Raw genomic sequence first — 19,379 nt, 5'->3', positions numbered from 1 at the left:
GTATGCAGTCCGGAAATAGGTGCATGAGTGTAATCGTGTAGAGCTAATGCTGCAAAAGAGATTTGAAAGAATAACAAAGTGTGAGTGGGAAGGATAGATAGAAAGGATAGAAAGAAAGTGTAGATAGAAGACATTAAGCTAGAAAGATAGAAGGAGGACAGGGAAAGAAAGACGAAGAAACTTTACAGGGACGCATAGGTAGCAGAGAGAGGGTATCATGTAGAAAGCGGTGGGAGACATTGAATGACAGACAGAGGCAACAGTGCGAACGCATTACAGACTCTGAAGGGTAGTTGAAATAGTTTTATTGTTCAAAATAAGGAAAGAAGTGGGATAGACCACGGGCTCCGTGTCACTCCGACCGGTTGCTGGACATCCGCATTGTCACGCATCCAAAGAAAACCTTGAAAAAGGAGGTAAGGGAACAAAGAAGGAAAAAAAAGCATTGACGCAGAAGTTCACACGCAAAGGGACGAGCTAGCTTTTTTTTCTCTTTTTCTTTCAGGCAAGGTCTTCTTTGGCGACTTCAAATCGATTTGGTGCGTTTGGGATATATTCCTATCGTGCTGCCACTTTTTGACTAGTTTCGTTAAAATAAGGCAATTTGAGGCCTTCTAGTGCACGTGAGACAGCGAAAAGGGCGCTAAAATGAAACGCAGAAAGGGAAAAGACGCCCCAAGTTAGCGAAGCGCGAAATACGGAGTAGAAATAATGCGTAATAGCGCAAAATGGACCCCTGAAAACAAAATACAAACACGTAGATGCTCTCGCGTCGAAAACGGGAAGCAGAAGTGTGATTTCGTTCCGGGAAATATATTGAGCCGACCACGGAGGATCGTACAGTCTCGAAATGTGGGCCGACCGCGAAATTAGCGAATTCGAAACAGCGGGAGAGAGAGCGAGAAAAGGATGCATAAAAAGGCAGGAAGGTTAACCAGAGGGCGGTTCGGGTTGGCTAGCCTGCAGGGGGGGAAGGGTGAACGCGGATAAAGAGAGAAGGAGAGCGGAAGGGCGAGACAGAGAGAAATAGAGACGAACATGCGAACAAACCGCGTACTCTACAGAGCGGTAGGGGGCGTCGTCGAAACACCAAAACGCGTGATGCACCTAATCGGCCGAAGAAAAACTTTGCCTTTCTTCGATTTCAACTGCTTTTCGAGTCGGTTCTCTTTTCCTTTCTATTTTCCCCTCTTCTAAGCTTTTTAATCGAAGAAGAAGTATCGGCTGTACTGGGAGCTGTTCTCCATCTCCTCCGCCTCGCGCTCTTCGTCCAGCTCTCGCAGCTTGTCTCGCCGCTTGCGGAGCTCGTCGAGCCGCAGTTTGCGCATGCGCAGCACCTCGCGCATCTTGGCCGGGCAGTGCGCGTAGGTGGCCGTGTGGCCGCCGCCGCAGTTGGCGCATCGCGGCGGCTGCCTGCGTTTGTCGACCGTGCAGAGCCGGTAGGTGTGCGGCCCGGCGCAGTACTTGCAGCGGAACTCGTTGGGGCACGACTTGGCCACGTGGTTCATCCCCTGGCACTTGGAGCACTGCACCGGCGGCGGCAAGTAGGGGTGCACCTGGACACGTCAAGAGACTCGAACTCAACTGTTATACTGACTTGCTTAGGGTAACGGGACGTGCACAGCGGTGTTTAGTGCGCAGTGTTTAAGCACGTGTGACTGTGTGTGCGAATCTATGTATGTTGACAAAGGGAATAACAAGAAGGCTAATCAGAAAAAACATTATTAAATGATGCGGAGAATAGTTTGCATTCTTCTCGTCATTCCGGGCATTTTGCGGTAGGTATATAGGTAGGTTTGTGTCTCGCCTTGTTTGGAAGGCCCCTTCAGTAAAATTTTAAAAGACGCAATTGCGTGGCTGACGGTGGTACCAAGTAAGCATAGAATACTGAGTGAGCCGGGAGACAGCATGAAGACTGAGGCAAGGACAAATTGCGGACGAAACAAGCGTGACATTATATCTCTGTATTGCAGAAGAGCTGCCCGACGCTCCAACCATCGTGTCTAGTTCGTTTAATGCCTAAGCATTATTAGGCTACATCTAGGACTTTCCGGAGGCTATCTATGTATGTTTAAATGCGCGTCTGTTTTTATCCGTTTTCCCACCTACTTGAGTCACGGGGTGGACCATGGTAGAATGGGTAATGCGTCAGGCAGCTGTACTGACGGAAGGAACCATTGGGCGAACTTAGGTGGCTGAGTATGTGGCATTGTGTACATATCTGGCGCTGCTGAAGGAACCTGTTTCATGCCTACACGGGTCACTGTAGATGCGGAACTGGATATCTACCGCTGTCCAGTGAAACTCTATGATGTCAGCTTGGGTACCTAGGTACGTACCAGTTGGTGTGTGCCACTTTACAATGACAAAGAAGATTCCTTAAATTTATCCGATGCGGAGCGCAATCAAGCTCACGCTACAAGGGTTCCTCAAGGACTGCAACCTGACGCGTTAGATGGCTGCGCCACAGATGCACTGGATTTGCGCTGCTTTTCAATGAATGTCTTTCGCACCAACGCTTTAGCGAGCTGCGCCACGAAAACACTGGGCATGGGCCGAACCTCATACCGAACCTCACACCGAACCTCACACTGAACCTCACACCGAACCTGCAGCCACAGTATCTGTGTACCACTGGGTGTGCGACAAGCGAGGGAACAATTCTCAGCGTTCGCGCGGACTGGCGCCCCACGCATTTCGTCTCGGAGGCCAGGCGCCAGCTTCTCGGCCACGCCACTAGATGGCACAGCTATGCGTAGAAAGAAGCGCGAGAGAGCAGCCCGGCTGCCGCATGACGCGTTTCTCAGCGTTCGCACGCGCTGGCGCGCCACGTATTTCGGAGGTCATGCGCAGACTTCCCAGTGACGCCGCAAGTGTTTTTTAGGGAAGCCCGAAAGAGGAGTGGCGCCGCAGTACACGCCTCATGACTCGATTCGAGGGTGGCAATACGTTGTGTCGCTATGTTGATTCGGTGCTAAAACGCATTACCGTCGACAGCGATCGTGAGATGGGTTCGGCCTGGTCTTCTTTATTGTCTTAGGCCACGCTCGCCCACACTCCTCTCGTACCGAAGTTAACGTGCTATTTGAGACGTTTTGCGCCTGCGGCTCGTGTTAGTTTCTCACTTTCATCTTTCGTGACAGGTGGCGCTTTAATGAAACGTGGTAGATCGCGTGCCTTTTCGATCGGCCAGGTCGAAGGAATTCTAACGTTTCTTCGTCGGAGCAGAAATGTCATTGGCGCTTTAATATGCTCCACATGACATAGACATAGGTAAGTACGGTTACGTAACACTTAGTCGCGGATGACATGATAATCCGTGTTTTTATCGGTAACGCCCGCGCTACGTATAACAGGGTGCGAACTTGGGCGGCTACATCTGAACTTCCTAAACAGCGTTACTAAGGGGACAGCCAATTTTTTTGTGTGTGCGTGTGTGTGGGAAGGGGTAGGGGGCAGAGGTAAAAAGAAAACAGAAGAAGGAGTGCAGGGAGAATTTGTTGCCTACGTCGTAAAGAGCGAATCCCAGCTTGACCTGGGCCGGCATCGCTCGATCCGGACCAAAGTGCACCACGACTTGATCTGTGGGCTTGGCCTCCACGCTGCCGTCTGGAAGTTGAGTGTGCGAGACCTGGCGGCGCACGTTTATCGCTCCCACCTCGGAGAGGCGGTCCAGGAGGTTCTTCTCGGTGAATCGTTCCGGCACATTCTTCAGCTTGCCGGCGTTCTTGTTGAACCAGCGCGGGAAGTCGGCCTGCGGCGTCGTGAAAGTGGGGACGGGAACGAGTAGACGAACCTTAGGCAAGGTTCTTTGCCATCGTCAGCCTGCACTGTAAGCAGATTTGCACCCTTACGTGTTCTTAAAAGTGCTCCTCGGCCTTTAGCTCGCCCGCTTACAACCGTTATTGAGTGATAGCACACTTAGATGCGTAAATCTTGGAGGGTCCTTATGCGTACAACTCGGTTTACAATTCATATCCTTACACCCGTAAGGTGTATGTAAGCGTTGATGTTCCCGCACTAGCTCTCCATTAGGTTATGGATTTTGACGGCGTCTTTTTGGAATCAGACAATTTCTTTATCAGCGAAGGTGGACTGCGTTGCATTCTAAATGGCACGAATACTTGTAAACTTTGAGAACAGCAGTGAGCCACGACGACACAAGTAATAAAAATTGACCACCCTTGCACTACTGCGAAAAGGGGTGCAAGGGAAGCCCGGGATCCGCGAATCTTCGTTGTCGTAACGCCTCGGCGTCGCGCTCCCCTACGGCGAGGTCGGCACGTCGACGACGAGCCCTCTGGCGAGCGAGTTCCCAGCGGCGTTCATCAAACGTCGCCTGTTCTTCGACCGAAAGCACGACACGCGTCCCGCGCCTTCAACGCAGCCTGCTTTTCGGCAGAACCAACCAAACGCCCCTCCTTGTGTCACTACCGGACCTGAACTGGCAGGAAATGGTGGGCGCGAGGCGAGTGAGCACGCGATCACACCCTTTCCCTCCTCCGGAGGGAGGGGACACCTGTGATTGGTTCTCGCCTTGCGCTGCGTCTACTACTTCATGCATATAAAACACCGCTTTAAAGAATGCGTACGAATAACCGACAGTGGCTGAATCCGCTAACTTTGTGGTCTCTCAACCCGTAGGCAGGTGGCTCTAATCCGCTGCCCGACAAGCATATTTTCGCGCGGCTTGGCTTTTTTCGTACGGCAACACTAACATTAACACCGACGCCGACACGAGTGATGCAATACAGGCTTCAGAATACAGGCTTCACTTGAAAAGGAACATCGAAATTCAACATCATCATCAGCCTCCTTACGCCCACTGCAGGGCAAAGGCCTCTTCCATACTTCTCCAACTACCCCGGTCATGTACTAATTGTGGCCATGTCGTCCCTGCAAACTTCTTAATCTCATTCAACCACAGGTCTGACTTTCTCCCGCCCCCTGCTATGCTTCCCTTCCCTTGGAATCCAGTCCGTAACCCTTGATGACCATCGGTTGTCTTCCCTCCTCATTACATGTCCTGCCCATGCCCATTTCTTTTTCTTGATTTCAACTAAGATGCCATTAGATCGAAATTGGTGACCTCAAAATGACTCACAGGCATTGTGCATTAGGCGCGAGATGTACTAAAAAGGGGAAGTACGGAGCTGTTTTTAAATTATACCTATTACCGCAACATCAGCTGATGTAAGGTCAGAAAGCATAATCAGTTTAATCCAGTGCTTCGCTTTAGTCTCACTTTAAGTACTCAACAATGGCTTAGCGACGTCTCAAGCTCGAACCAACATTTCGACATGGGGTAGAATTTGGCGTTTTTTAAAAGGAGGGGGAACAACAGCAGAGAAGGCCATTGGCCTATAGTCTCTTCAGAACATCAGCAAAGAGCGGACAGCGATGAATAAGCCATTCCAATTCGACAGCCGTACGAACTGTTTGTGGTGGTGACTGGGCAACTGCAACGGTAGACAGAGGCAGCCCAGTGTACCCTTCTGTGGGCTGTACGATTGTTGGTTTACTGAAGCCAATTAAAGTCACGGGAGGCAGCTTCCTCACACATCATCAGCCCGGAAACCACACGAGCCGTTCTACAGTGAACGAAGGCAACAGGCTTCAGTGCCGGACACTACAGTCCGTTTCCTTCATAGGAGGCAGCGTTATGAAGGCTAATGAAGGCTAGCGACTTCTCTCTGTTAACATCCTCGACCAAAAAGTGGTGCGTCACACAGCAATGTAATATATTGTGTACGAGCCGTGTAATTAGAAGTAATATAAAGTCTTGCCCTTTTACTTCGCAACATGGCGTACTCATCATGTGAAATGCATCCGAGATGTGAACCTATTTCCAAAGATACGAACGGAGTAACAAGTTTCTGCATCCAGCAGCCACTGCGCATCTCCTGCGCAGCGGCCCAAACATATTTGAAACAGAACAGCGCGGTTCTCACGGGGACAAGCAGGGAGAAACGACACGGACGAGGGCTAAATTGCAACACGGACGAGCACTGAGTTGCAAGCAGTGGCGTACCTAGGTCATCTGGTACCCGGAACCCATAGGTATTCTGTCACCCCCTCCCCTGGTGTATCTGGCGGAAAGAGGGGTGTATTCAGACGTATATGACATCCCCCCCTTACTGGCCCCTTGCATCCGGGGCCCATGCCCCCCCCCCCCCCCCCCTGTTGCTACGCCACTGGTTGCAAGTCAGCGTTCGTCCGTGTCGTTTCTCCCTGCTTGTCGCCGTGAAAGCCGCGCTGTTGTGTTTCATATGTCTTACCAACTCGCCCAAACGTCTGTTTTAACGACCAAAACATAGTGCTTCACCTGCTAGAACCAGACATATGCGCAAGTTTATTGTAGTTTGGCGTAAACTTCCGTCCACAAGTAGCATTGGGAACATATGACATAGTTGTTTCGTAGGAGGCATTGCAAGACGAGAACAACTGAGCCTCGAAACGCGCACGGAATGAGACCTGTACGACCGCACTACACGCGTACCCTCCGCGGCGTTTCCTGCACCAACACAAGGCGCGATGCACCTTGTTTAGTTCGAGTGATTGCCCTAACTCTTATGTGCTCTCCGTTTCACTCCCCCTCCTCTAGTACAGGGCAGCAAACTGGAGAAAGTCTTGTTAACCTCCCTTCCATCTTTCCTACCGCCCTCTCCTCTGTTTAGACGAGATGACTCTCCTTCGTCAGGGCTGAACAAGACGAGTAACTGCAGCAAGTAAGCTGTAGTACGTTTACTGACAGGCTAATATTACCTCATGTCCATTGGCGCGAGCACTGCAACAGAGTTCGCAACCGAAAAGAATGCTGCTTGGCACTGCGTTCTCGCGTTTGCGGTTGCTGCTGTTTTGGCACACGACGATCAGAGAAATGCAAATGCGCTAATTGCCGGACACACATAACTATTGAAACTACGTAGACAACGCGGGAGGACATCTTATTCGTGTCAGTAAACCAAAGATTGCCCTTTCTGACAAAGAATTGGCATGTTTGGAAAGCGCACACGGGCATGTGTGCAGGGTAATGCTGCTCACGTATGTTTTGTTTTCACTTCGCTTCTACATTTGCTGCTGTGGTTTTATTGCGGGCCATAAGTGGGGGAGGTGGGGGAGGGGGGCATCCGCAATGAATCGGACCAGATGGTAGTGAACGCTGGTCCTCATTATGTGTTAGCTTGTTTCAACATTCTGCGTTTGCATTGTTCTCCAAACCCCACTGAAACAAATGCTAAACAGAAACGGATATTAGGCACAGAGGCGTTTTCATATGACCAAGACTTCTCAAAAGCCTAATGTGCAACGCACACATCAGTTTCGAGTAAAAAAGTGCGAAGTCCTAAAAGGGGGAAAAAGAAGAGGAATGTGGACTCACAGTGTTACGGCTCACAAGGTGGCATATTATAAGTACGCCTATGTATCTCTTTCTCTGCCTGTCGTCCTGTCGAAATTTCACTTTTGTCTCATGCCCTGCATTTCTCCACGGTTTCCTCTACTTGGCAACTACGACTACATCGCACCAACTAAGGCGATGTCCACCACTAGACAATATCATGAGTGGAATATATATCCTTTTCATCACAATAACGAGGCACCTAAATACGTTTTTTTCGTTACCACCGTAGAATAAGGGAACGCTCTACATGCTCACATCGTCATCATTATCGCCTGCTTAATTTTTTTTTATATGTGTTTAACCATCGATTTTGCACTGTACTAGGGTTGTTCAATAAAGACTGAGAGTGATGCCCTCTATTTCGAAAAATTATTCATCCGCACATTTATCTCTTTCTATATCCTTCTATATAAGTGCCCCAACGTTTCTATCAAGTCTATAGATTATATGAGTACAGCCACCTTTTGCCATCTTCTTAAACATTGCATGAAATTTTTTCACTGCACCTTTTTTCCATGTTTTTCTTTAGTTTCCACGTCAAAACAGTGTTCTTAACCGTTCATCGAAGCGTTGCAAGAATTGTACAAGCGTCCAAGAATCGTACATTCAAGATGCGACACTCTCCTACTTCTCCATATACCTCACAGTGGAAAGCATTGCTTTGACACGGAGCAAGGGGTAACTAAAATATCGGAGGCGAACTTGAGGAAAGTAGCAAAAGACGGCTTCACTAATGCTTTATCAGCTTGGCATTAACGGTGGGACGGGTGCATTTCATTTACTGGGGAGCATAGCCAAAGGGATAAGAGTGCCGATGTGTAATTTTCTTGCAATCAAGATTTCAGAGCATCAGCTTCAGTAGTTAGTTAACCACCCTCGTATAGTTTGTTGCCATCTTTACCGTCTTTGTACACGTCGAACTTCGCGCTCCTGCAATGAGCCCTAGGCGCTGCGGTATGCATGCTTAAGTAAATATAATCTTTTGACGAAACATGGCAATGCAAGCTGCTCTGTGCAGGTTTCATGAGGTCATACAGTGCGATCGTACCCTGACAGGGACACCAGAGAGCGAGGTGATGGTTCTGAGGCGCCTGAAGGCCCTTGTGCTCTTCACGTAGGCGGTGATGCAGCCGCGGTTGGAGAAGAAGGCGCTGCACAGCGGCTCGCCGGCGATATTCTGGAGCGAGTGGCCGATGTACTTGCTGCTGACGTCATTCAGCGACGCCCCCGGATCGACGGAGCGAATCACCAGCGGGGCCGTGCCGTCCCTGATGATCATGTGCGCGTTCGGAGCGCCGGTCTCCTTCACTTCCTGCTCCAGGGAGTACTTGTCGAAGGACGACCATCCTGCTTCCGGACGCTTGTCCCTGAACTGTGGGAGATGAGAGAGAGAGAAGAAAAAGATTTCACTGGCGATTTAGAGGTAAGTGCTAAAGAAATGCGTGAGGCATTGCGTCTATCTCTTAAAGGTATCTGGGTCCGTGATGCAAACCCCGTGCACTACGTTGAGGTTTGCACTTCGCTCCATTTCGAGGAGCAAAGTGCAAGTGCTGCTATGTTGGTTCGGAGCAGACCACCACCAGTAATATATATATATATATATATATATATATATATATATATATATATATATATATATATATATATATATATATTGGCTGGCTTCCCACACTTTACACAGACAAACTTTTTCCCATTTTGACACTCTTAATGCGAACGCATAAAAACAAAGCGTTGGCCTTGGATTGGTAAACTAAAGTGGGCGATTATAGTTCAGTATCAGAAAGAATCGCTCAGCTGCAAGAGAACACAGAGATTGAGTGTTGTACAAAAAAGCATGTCGCTGGAGCCAATGTTTCGATCTCGGGACTACTCTTCGTCAGGGCGTTACAGAAAAAGGTACGAAACCGGAAAGGCAGGAAAGTTAAAAACCAAGGACGTGCCCGGTTGGTTACCCTACTCTTTTTTTTAATTATTTGTACATACTGCAGCCCCATAGGATGGCTATTGTAGGAGTGGGTAAAAACAGTGGTGAACAAAAAATAGTGAAATAAACAATGGCTCTTACAACATTTATAAGACAGTCAAAGAACTGAAAAATCGTTTTCATCGAATCTTAAAAGGAACGAAACAGCAATATGCATACGCACAAAGTATAAACTGAACAAAATTTAAGTAGTTACACATACTGGTTTTCATAGAAAGCACTTTCGAATTCGATTATCGGGAGTGGACGAAGGCAGCCAGATAAGGAATTCCATACTTCTGTTGTGCGGGGAAAGAAGCTGTACTTGGAAGTATTTGCAAGGCACAGAAAGGGGTAAGATCGAGCTCATGGGAGTTACGCGTGCAAGAAGGCTTGGTAAAAGGTATGCAAACTGTATTTGAAGTGTGATAGGACTTGTTAATTATGTTGTGTAAAAATTGTAATGATTCCACCTCACGTAGTACTGAAAGTAATGTTAGTGTCAGTGTAAGGAGGGCAGACGAGGGCGAAAAATAGCTGTCATACCGGTGAAAAATGAAACGGGCGGCTTTTTCCTGAACTGCTTCTATTTTTATTATGTTGTTTTGGTTATGGGGTGACGAGACTGTTGCGGCATAATCGAGAACGCATCGAACAAGAGCTATATACATTAAGAGTTTAGTTGCCTTCGGAGCCTTTTGCATAGTACGGCGTGGGTAACCAAGTTGTTTTAGGGCCTTTGAACATGTTTTGTCAATGTGTGTAGTCCATGAGAGATTGTCAGTAAATGTTACGCCAAAGTATTTGTATTGTCGAACTCTAGTTAAAGGTAACCCATTCAAGGAATATGTCGCAATTACAGGTGCTGCTCTTTTCGTGAATGACAAAATAACCGTTTTTTTTAAGTTAACGTTCAGTTTCAATTTTTCGCACGAAGCACCGAAAGAGACAAAGGAATCGTTCAGTCGCTTATAACTAGTCGCAGAGTCAATTACGTCATATAAGACGAAATCGTCAGCATAAAGACAGGGCACAGACAGGAGGAAACATTTTTTTTGAAGGTCATTGACATCAATTAAGAACAATAAAGGACCAAAGAAGGATCCCTGATGAACCCCGGAGCCAACTTCAAGTATGGATGACCTTGCAGATCTGAAGTCGACGTATGGGACCGGTTAGAAAGGAAACTTGCAATCCAATCGACCAGACGGGAATTTTTTAGTATCGCATTTAATTTTTGCAAGAGGTGAGATTGAAGTAATGAATCGAAAGCTTTAGAAAAATCAACGAAGATAGCATCAATCTGTTTACCGAGATCCAATTGATAAGCGATGTCATGGGTGAAGTTGGTTACCTGCGTGACAGTACTGAAACCACGTCTAAATACATGCTGAACATTAGTTAGAATGTTGTTCGACTCAAGAAAATCTGTTATGTGTTTATAAATAATATGCTCCAGCATTTTTCACGATTGGGAAGTTGAAGAAATCGGTCTGTAATTGGTTACGTCTGTCTTGCTACCTGTTTTATTCAAGGGTATTACTCTTGCAAGTTTCCACGATGAAGGAACGATTCCTATTTCTAGAGGTTTATTGAATATAATTTCAAGATAGCGTGATGTCCATTGTGTATAGCAAAAGTAAAAACAAATTCGGCATACCATCTGAGCCGCTATGCTTTTTTGTGTGTAAATTTAAAACAAATTAAGAACGCCATTAACATCAACTGAAATGTCGGAAATCGGAAAATCAGAATCACTATCAAAAGCAGGATAGACATGACAATCGTTCGGGTATACGGAAATATTCATTGAATGCATTGGAGATGCGTGCAGGATCGTTTACAATTTCATCATTGGTAGTCAAAGAAGATGAAGAATCTAGTAGGCATGACAGAATGCCAGAACGTCGGAGGTTTATTTCTGAACAATCCTGGCAGCTCGACATGAAAGAGGACATATTTGGCCATATTCCTTTTCAAGTTTAGTTCCTCTTTGGCAGAGGTGAATCTAGCAATTGCATCTGGATCATTACTGCGTTTTGAGCGTCTCAGTCATCTAACGCGGCGTGATAATTCCAAAATTTCTCTAGTCATCCATGGGATGGCATGATTTTTTTTCTTACTTTTTAACGAAACAACGGGTTGAATACACATCTTTGTAATGGTTTCAAATCGGTGAACTAGCGTATTCACGTCACAATCTTTACTGAGTGTGCAAAACGATTCGAAACGCTCTGATAAAATATAAGGAATGGGCGTGTCGTCAGAGCAATTAAAGTCGAAAAAAAGTTTGAATTTCGGCACGCGGTTTACAGACTGTGCAGTTCAGCGACATAAACACTGCCTTGTGATCTGAAATTCTGTCAATAATTTCACACTCAGACAGCTTATCAACAAGGTATGAACGGATGAACACCAGGTCATGAAGTGCGTTTTGTTTTGTTGCGCTATCGACTACTTGCGTAAGCCCAAAAGATAAAGAAAGGTAATTATTTCGCTACCTAAAGAACTGCGATGTAATAGTGAGGGCCAGTGAAATTCTGGTGTGTTAAGGTCTCCCATTAGAATTAAACTAGGTGCATGAAAACTGCTTGTTGATGCAATCGGCGAGAAGAAAAAGGTTGTCAGATGAGGAGGCAGGTGGATGGTAGAAAACAGAGACTTCAATTGTTTTTTTTTTTCGCCTAGGTACAATTTACACCAAACAGACTCAAGTTCTCCTGGAGGACATATAACCGAAAACTGTCGGTCTGATTTGAAAAAAAGGGCGACGCCGCATCCCGTGCCAGTTTTTCGGTCTGATCGGACTGCTACATAGCCGGGTGGAGAGATTTGAGAGTCACATATGTGATCGTGAAGCCAGGTTTCCGTGACACCAGGAAAATGAGGAGAATAGGAGCAGGGGACATGGGGAGGGAGAGATGAGAAAGAAAAGAAAGGTAAAAAATAAAAAGAAAATGGACGATCAGTGGAAGTACACTCCCACAAAAATGTTGGCTGTGCAGTCGCCACATTTGCGCAATTGAGTCACTTTCAAGAAGCAGAGTAGGGCTTTTGTGGCCTCGTACATGCTAGAGTACTGTGACTAAGGTCCCTGAATTTCCTCTCTGAAAGCTCAGAAGTAGCTCTAAAGCACCGGTTGTGTGAGTGCTTGTTGGAACAAGGTCAGAGGTTTCACGTGCGTTGCTTCGTAGAAGGGGACCAAAGGGCCTCTGCGCTTCTTGAGGTCTGCTAGCTGATATGACCGCCTATGACTGAAGAGAGCGAGAGAGAAAACACTTATTTGGACCATCTAGGTCGTTGCTCCTGAGGTCCATTGGGTGGGGTCCTCATTCCAAGACTCCACTGGCCACGGCTGCTCGACGTACTTGCCGGACGAGAGCGTCTTGTCCCGCCATGGTATCGCCGGTCAGCTGTACCTCCCACCGCTCGAATGACGTACTAGGCGTCCTTAAGGGTTCAGGTTTGCCCCCGCACCCCCACGAGGTGTGAAAGAGTGTAGGGCGTGTGTCGCCGCACCAGGGGCAGATGCCGCGATATGCTTGCGGGTACATTTTGCTGTACCTGTCACTGAAGGAACAAGGAACTCTTGTACATGTGTGTGTGGGCGCGTTTAGATTAAGCTTTCCTTTCGTCCATCTCATCCTTCACCCCAGTTTCCCCTTCCTCAGAGAAGGGTAGACAACCGTGCTCAACTTGTTTGGCCTTCTTGCCTTTCCCTTAACACTTCTCTCTGTTCCTGTACGAGGATGTAAAGTTTAGATGGCAGCAGTGCTACCAGATCGTATGAAACAAGCCCAGTGAGGTGGCATTGTCAACGGTGCAAATGTAACCTTGTCTTTTCCCAGGGCGAAGCGTTTTAAGAACCCGCATAAATATACAAAGAAAGGTAGCGCAAACCTTTGAGATTGATCGCTGAAAAAGATTATTGCACCAGCAGTTTATCGGTTCATCTCACAATAAATTAATTCAGCCTTCTCTCGGTAAACAATCAGACGTAATTTGCATGATGAAAATGCCGTGAGCGCCTTCGTGCTTTCTTTTATGAGTCTGTGTAGCCATTGTACTCGTACGTTGTTGGTCTTGTTCTTTATGCATGAAAGGCAAATCGGGGCAATGAATTAACATATTTGCTAGCCAGTGCCGCGTCTCTGTGCTTCTTACGGTCAAACCGACGCTTTCTTAAATGGTCAGGATTACGTAGATGTTACCTGATAATTATATAGTAACGTTACATACGTGAAAACGTTGTATTAGTGCAAGTATTGAATTTTGTTCAACCTATGCGCAAGTCTTTGTTTCCAGAATACGTATTGTAACCGACGTTCCCATGGCTCTTGCGGCGCGTTAGGGAGGGCTCTGTTTGCCACCCAACGAGAGTTGTGATCCATACTACCGCATTAATATTCGAACTTCGTAAGTTCCTCAGGGACATTGTTTTATGTACATTTACGCTCTTTCGTTTGTTGTGTGCATTCTATAACCGTTTATATTGTTTAGGGCACATTTACGACGTCATAGAAGCACAGCAGGTGTCGCCGTCTGTAGGTGTCATCGCGAAATCCGAATGGAGTACAGAGTGTAAGATTATCTGATTTTTTTATCGGGAACTTTCTGCTACAGCGGAAACTTGGTGATTCGGCTAAAAACGCAGTGGCCACGAAACCTAGAAAAAATGTCATTGAATGGATATCTCTGTGAAAAAGACAAGAACAAACAAATATACGCATACCGTATTTCTTTTTCTGCTGTGATGTCTTAAGCCTAGCTGGACCTCGCGGTAATTCCTAGAGTATCAGATACGCTAGCCCGTTCTGATACCTCTAAATCTTATTTAGGCACATAAGCCTAATGCATAGCGTATGGCTGTGTTTCTGACACAATCGAGAGGGTTTGCAGTTGTGGAAAGTTGAGCAAACCGATTAGTAAATAATTAAGAACTGTATTTCTAAGTTAGACACTTAGGTCACATTTCAGTATTTTTTTTTTTTGTACGAGAATGGGCAGAAATACAAGGCGAACTAGTTGCTTTAATGTTCCTTGATGTGGAACAGTTCCTTTTTTTTTACATCGAGGTGATATTTCGGTACCTAAACTCGCTTGCCTTATGGGGGTATCGGAACATCTCTAAGTTGTCTTCACTGCGGGACCCGGAACTGCTCCGCTTGACGTGACGACCAAGAAGCGACGAACACGTAGGCGTTGAACGTCGCTACGTGAACGACGCAAACAACTGACAACTGGCCCGGCTGATTTACCGTGTTTCTGACGTGGTCGCGGCTGTGCCTGTTTCCACCCCGATCGCTACTGCGTAGTGCTTTCTTGATAAATGACTCGGCGCAGTGTGCACGTCAGCTTTCGGTCGTAAAGATTCGGGAGCCGCCGCAGCATTGTGCATTGAAGGAGCCCATTCTACCCATAAGAAGTCTAACGTGAGAGGGCATATCATATATATATATATATATATATATATATATATATATATATATATATATATATATATATATATATATATATATATATACACGAGACCTGGTGAAGGGTTGCTTATGGAAAATGGCGCATACTTATAATGTTCACATTGTATAAGCAAATGGGAAATAATATAGTTATGCCCACGAAAGTGATCCGGCTATGTGCGATTCTTCACTAAATATGTTCGGACTTGCGTCGCAAGCGCACTAAAATAAAAAAAATATGAAAAGCGCCATGGTAGTTCAGATGCCCTCAGAGATCGTAAAGTAACATTGCAAAACTGTATTCTGCACAGCTCTGTCTCGAAATACCATTAAACGCAAATAACTTTGATCAATTGCCATTACGCGCTGGCTCATGCGTCGACACGCGTATCTGACGTATGTGTCATAGTTTCTGCAAAATCGAGGCTTTCAGAAGAAGCATAGCCCCAGCTCTCTCTCCCCCCCCCTCCCCCCTCGGCAGCATGGTTTAAGGTCATTAGATCGACGACACTAAGAGCATTTAAAGCGGATGGAGGAGCAGGATGGGAGTTACAGTTTGCAAAACTGCAGCTCGAAATTTGCGTTAACATTCATTCGTGTGTTTCAGGGCTACATACCTTGCTAGAATGATTACCTGTTTCATTTACCAGGCCCTCCACATTCTCCAAAGCGCCAAAAGTATCTCTCCGCATTCTCTCTTTTGGTTTCCCGCTCACTTGAGGTCGATTGAGGGTTCTCCCTCTAACCCTAACGAGGGCGCACACGACGCCGTGCGAGGACTCACTGACCGCGCCGCCTGAGCAGTCCCTCAGCCCCGCGGGGAACCCTTGCTTACGTTTAATGAGATCACCACGCACTACTATCTGTCAAGACGGGTCTTCCCCCTCCCGCACCCCGCCTTATGTAGGGCGCGGGCGGTTACCCTTCGACTTTTACAAGCCCGTGCGTACCCTAACCTCGCAGTTTTTCATGCCATATACCCGAAAGATATCCCAGTGCGCACTGCCCTGCCTGTGGACTAAAGGCAACATTGGACCATGTGTTGTGGGAGTGTGAAGCCATCGGCTCCACCTTCAGCGAGGATAGGTGGGCTGCGCTCTTGGGCAGCCCCGAACTCAATGACCAAACCCTGGCCGTCCAGATTGCCCGCGATCGGGCCGTCAAGCTCGGCTTGCCGGTCCCTACGTGGGACTAGCCGGGTGGCGCGGGGTCTCCCCTGCGTCTTCTCTGGACCAAAATAAAGTTACTTCACTCACTCACTCACTTGATAGCCTCGGAAGCGTAGCCCTAATTGATTTACTGTACGGCGCATGCGCATTAGTGTTGCTGCGCTGCCTTTTTATCGCCTATTGTGTGTAATTTCGCAGCACGCACACTAATCTCGCTATATTGTTGCACTGATTTGCAAGTTTTGTTTTTTGGTTGTGGTTGTTGCTCTATCTCGTTCACGCAAGCATATCAATCGCTCAGCATATTTTGAACTCATGTGTTCCTTATTTTACACCTTATTCCTCTGGTCCTGTGTGCCTGATTGTGTATGGATTCTTCGACGTGACACATTTTGTAATTTTACTGCCACAGCAGGCAGGTGCTGAAAACCTGGTTTGCCCTGCCTGCCCGTCCATTCGCCCGTTCTGCTAGGCTCACAACCGTTGCCGCCATCGATGGCACACAAGCACCGTTTTTCTTTCCCTCGTCAGGCCACATTGCCATCCACAGCTTTGCTAGTTCCACTGCATGAAAAAAAAAACTTACCCCCAACTGACTCCACTGTCATTTGAACCCATATGCCAGTGCAGCAACGGACATTTTTGGGCCAGGTTCGCTAACCCCCGAGCTAACGCGCAACAATAATGTCTCCCAATTGGTGCAAGGTACTGCGCTCCACAAAGACTCTGAGAGCAGTAGCATCTGTTCATGTATTTCGCTGGACAGTACAAACAAGACTGCGGCGGTCGAGCGTTACATTATGTGCATGGCATAAAAATTATTCTTGAGAAGATGGCGGTGCAATTCCTCGTTGTCATGCTCGTGGAAACAGTGTTGATGGCAGAAAGGAGGCGAACATGACACTGACGATTGTAGGCTGCAAACATGGCACATAGCCGCAGTAGAGGATGCGCCGAGAATAAGGTTGTCGAAGGAAGAAAAACGTCTTAAGCATCGGCAACGTCAATGTCTACAGTGACGTCGCAGCAGCAGCGACTCGTGCTTTACACAGTAGTTCCAATAATTCAAAGGCGCCAAGTGTCCTGTATTGTAGTACTACAAACTTGCAGAAAAAAAAATAGGATTGCGCAAATTTTGGAGCTAGCACTGCTTCACTTCGCTGCTGACATCAGTTGTACAAGCTTTGGCCGCAGAATGCATTTGAAGGTTCCAGGCGGGACATTAAAAACGAGGGATGGAGTCTTAAAAGCATGAGGCCTCTAACACAGGCTGCCTCCTCACCAGCGGCATAAACATTGATCTACACTGAAACTGAAATGAGAAAAAAAAATAAGGAGACTTCATATCTCAACGTAATCTCAAGTGGCACCCAACAGTCAAGTTGGACAGGTAGAGGCTTGGGCGCGGTCATACCGAACGACACAATAAATGCAAAAATAAACATCATGCACCAACGTTATCTCACTCAAACAACTAGACGCGAAGGCGTCAAATTAATCGTTGAGCGAAGAAGCCGGCGGCGTCTGTAGCAGCGAAATGGCGTCCGAATTTCCACTGGCTGCGACGCTACGTCAAAAGAACACCTAGCGTGGTCGTGATGCAGGCTTGCGCTTGCTAGATATATTGCCTGCACGGAGAGGAGTGACCGAAACGGAACAACTGCTGACGCCTCAGCGCGCCTGTTGTTTCGTGAGGGGAGAGGAGGTCTCCTCGACGCCACGTCACCCACTCGCCTCGACGCCACGTCATCAGCGCGCCCCGACGCGAGGCGTCGAGGCCCCGTTGTTGGCTTTTGCTGGTTCTTCGGTCTCTCGTCGCGCAGGATGTTCGTGACATGCGGCATCCTGCGCTTTCTCAGCAATATCGTTCAAATGTTTTCAGTCTACATCTAACATGCTAACGAGTAAACTGTAATAAAATAATAACCCGCATCAATTTAATCGCAGAACTCGATAACATACTCCGAAGCACAGCTCCAAAACATTACTCGCAGCGCAAATCTCGAAGAACCGCTCAGCGGCGTTCAATTGGAAATTTAGACTTTCTCGTTCACAACTCATAAGAAGTGCTTAGGTGTTGTCGTTGTTGAACCGCCGTGAGCATGATTCGTATAAAGACTTCACCAAACAACTGCGAATAAATGTTTGTGGATGGCTATGCGTTATAGCAAAATAAATGATTCCTACGTAGACAGGGGGAGTGTGAGAGTGCTTAAGTCCGTCCATGCATATACGTAGTTCGAATTCAACAACATGCATTACTGCATCATACAGAAAGGAAGTTCCGTACATTACAAAAAAGAAAAGGACAGAAATAATCTAACCTCGAAGATACGTTCTATCACGGCGCTGTTATCGCCTCTCGAAAATTCTAAAAATTAAGTAATTCTTGGTTTTATAGCTTAAGCGACCGCATCCTTCCCCCTCAGAAACCGCCTTATAACAGCTTGATACTTGTCCAGTTCTCCATAGTAGGAGAACGCAATTATTTGAAGAAGAAGCAGCCAACAAAAAAACAAACAAATAAGATGCCGGTCTTAAGTGAGGCAGAATGCTGCTGCCGCAGTAAATTATTTCAGAGGCGAACATATCGCCGAAGTCTGCCCTCTCTCTCTCTCTATTTATTGTTTTCTTTTTGTCTCACAACTTATTGAAACTTGTTTACTTTGAGGCTTGCGTCGAAACACGTGCGTACACAACACGCCCTCTGCTGGCTGCCGAGTACTGCCATACAAGTCCTACGAGTCTTCGTCAGGCCTGGACCAAGCTAACAAGCGACGCTCGAGAATGCTATAAAAGTAGCACTAATCAATGAAGCAATCAATGAATTATTTAACGTACCCAGGAACAGTCTTAACATCCGAGTGCTGGTTACACACATGCTGCGACAGAAAAGAATTAACGAGCATGTAAATTAAAAAATGAAGGCAAAAGACAAACAAGAAGTCAGAACAACAGGGCATACACGTATAACATGTATACGAGTATACCGGGTGTTTCAGCGAACACTTTCAAAATTTTTAATGTTTACTTGGGGCAGATAGCCCAATCCTAGTTCATGAGCTGGTCTACTGAAAGAAGTGGACATTACTTGCACAAAAAATTTAAATGGATAATCGTTTGGAAAAATTTCCTAACTAGTTGCCTTTTTGGCCTACATTGCAATTTAAATTCTACCCGTGGAGTTGGCTAGGCCAATCCGTCTGGAATGAATTCTCAGGATGGCCCCTGTTTGGAGATACTGATTCCCGAGCTTCGCGGTGAAATGCGCTGGCGTTCTAATTACTTTTGTGCTTCAATGCCTAAAACGACGTTTTGTTAAGAAAGTAACAGATACGCCATTGCTTTTCTCTGCAAAGTTCGGGAATTAATATCTCGAAACT

The 19,379-nt window shown here is 46.8% G+C and overlaps 1 protein-coding gene across 2 annotated transcripts; it reads right to left on the bottom strand.

The window, feature by feature from the left end:
- Positions 1–288: 288 nt before the first annotated feature.
- On the bottom strand, positions 289–14,687 carry LOC139046866 (uncharacterized). Of its 2 annotated transcripts, none has more exons than XM_070520787.1 (4): positions 14,459–14,687; positions 8,451–8,774; positions 3,509–3,754; positions 289–1,556 (listed from the first exon to the last, which is right to left on the bottom strand). In XM_070520787.1, the coding sequence occupies exons 2-4, from the start codon at positions 8,679–8,681 to the stop codon at positions 1,203–1,205; spliced, it is 831 nt and encodes a 276-aa protein (XP_070376888.1). In that variant the 5' UTR covers positions 8,682–8,774; positions 14,459–14,687; the 3' UTR covers positions 289–1,202. The 2 variants fall into 2 exon arrangements, with proteins under 2 accessions (XP_070376888.1, XP_070376887.1); XM_070520786.1 differs by having other exon boundaries at positions 14,473–14,687.
- Positions 14,688–19,379: the final 4,692 nt, after the last annotated feature.

The sequence above is a fragment of the Dermacentor albipictus genome, chromosome 6 (assembly GCF_038994185.2).
Source record: "Dermacentor albipictus isolate Rhodes 1998 colony chromosome 6, USDA_Dalb.pri_finalv2, whole genome shotgun sequence".
NCBI lineage: Eukaryota > Metazoa > Arthropoda > Arachnida > Ixodida > Ixodidae > Dermacentor > Dermacentor albipictus.
Note: the sequence above shows the minus strand (reverse complement) of the source record. Positions and strands in the feature narration are given on the sequence as shown.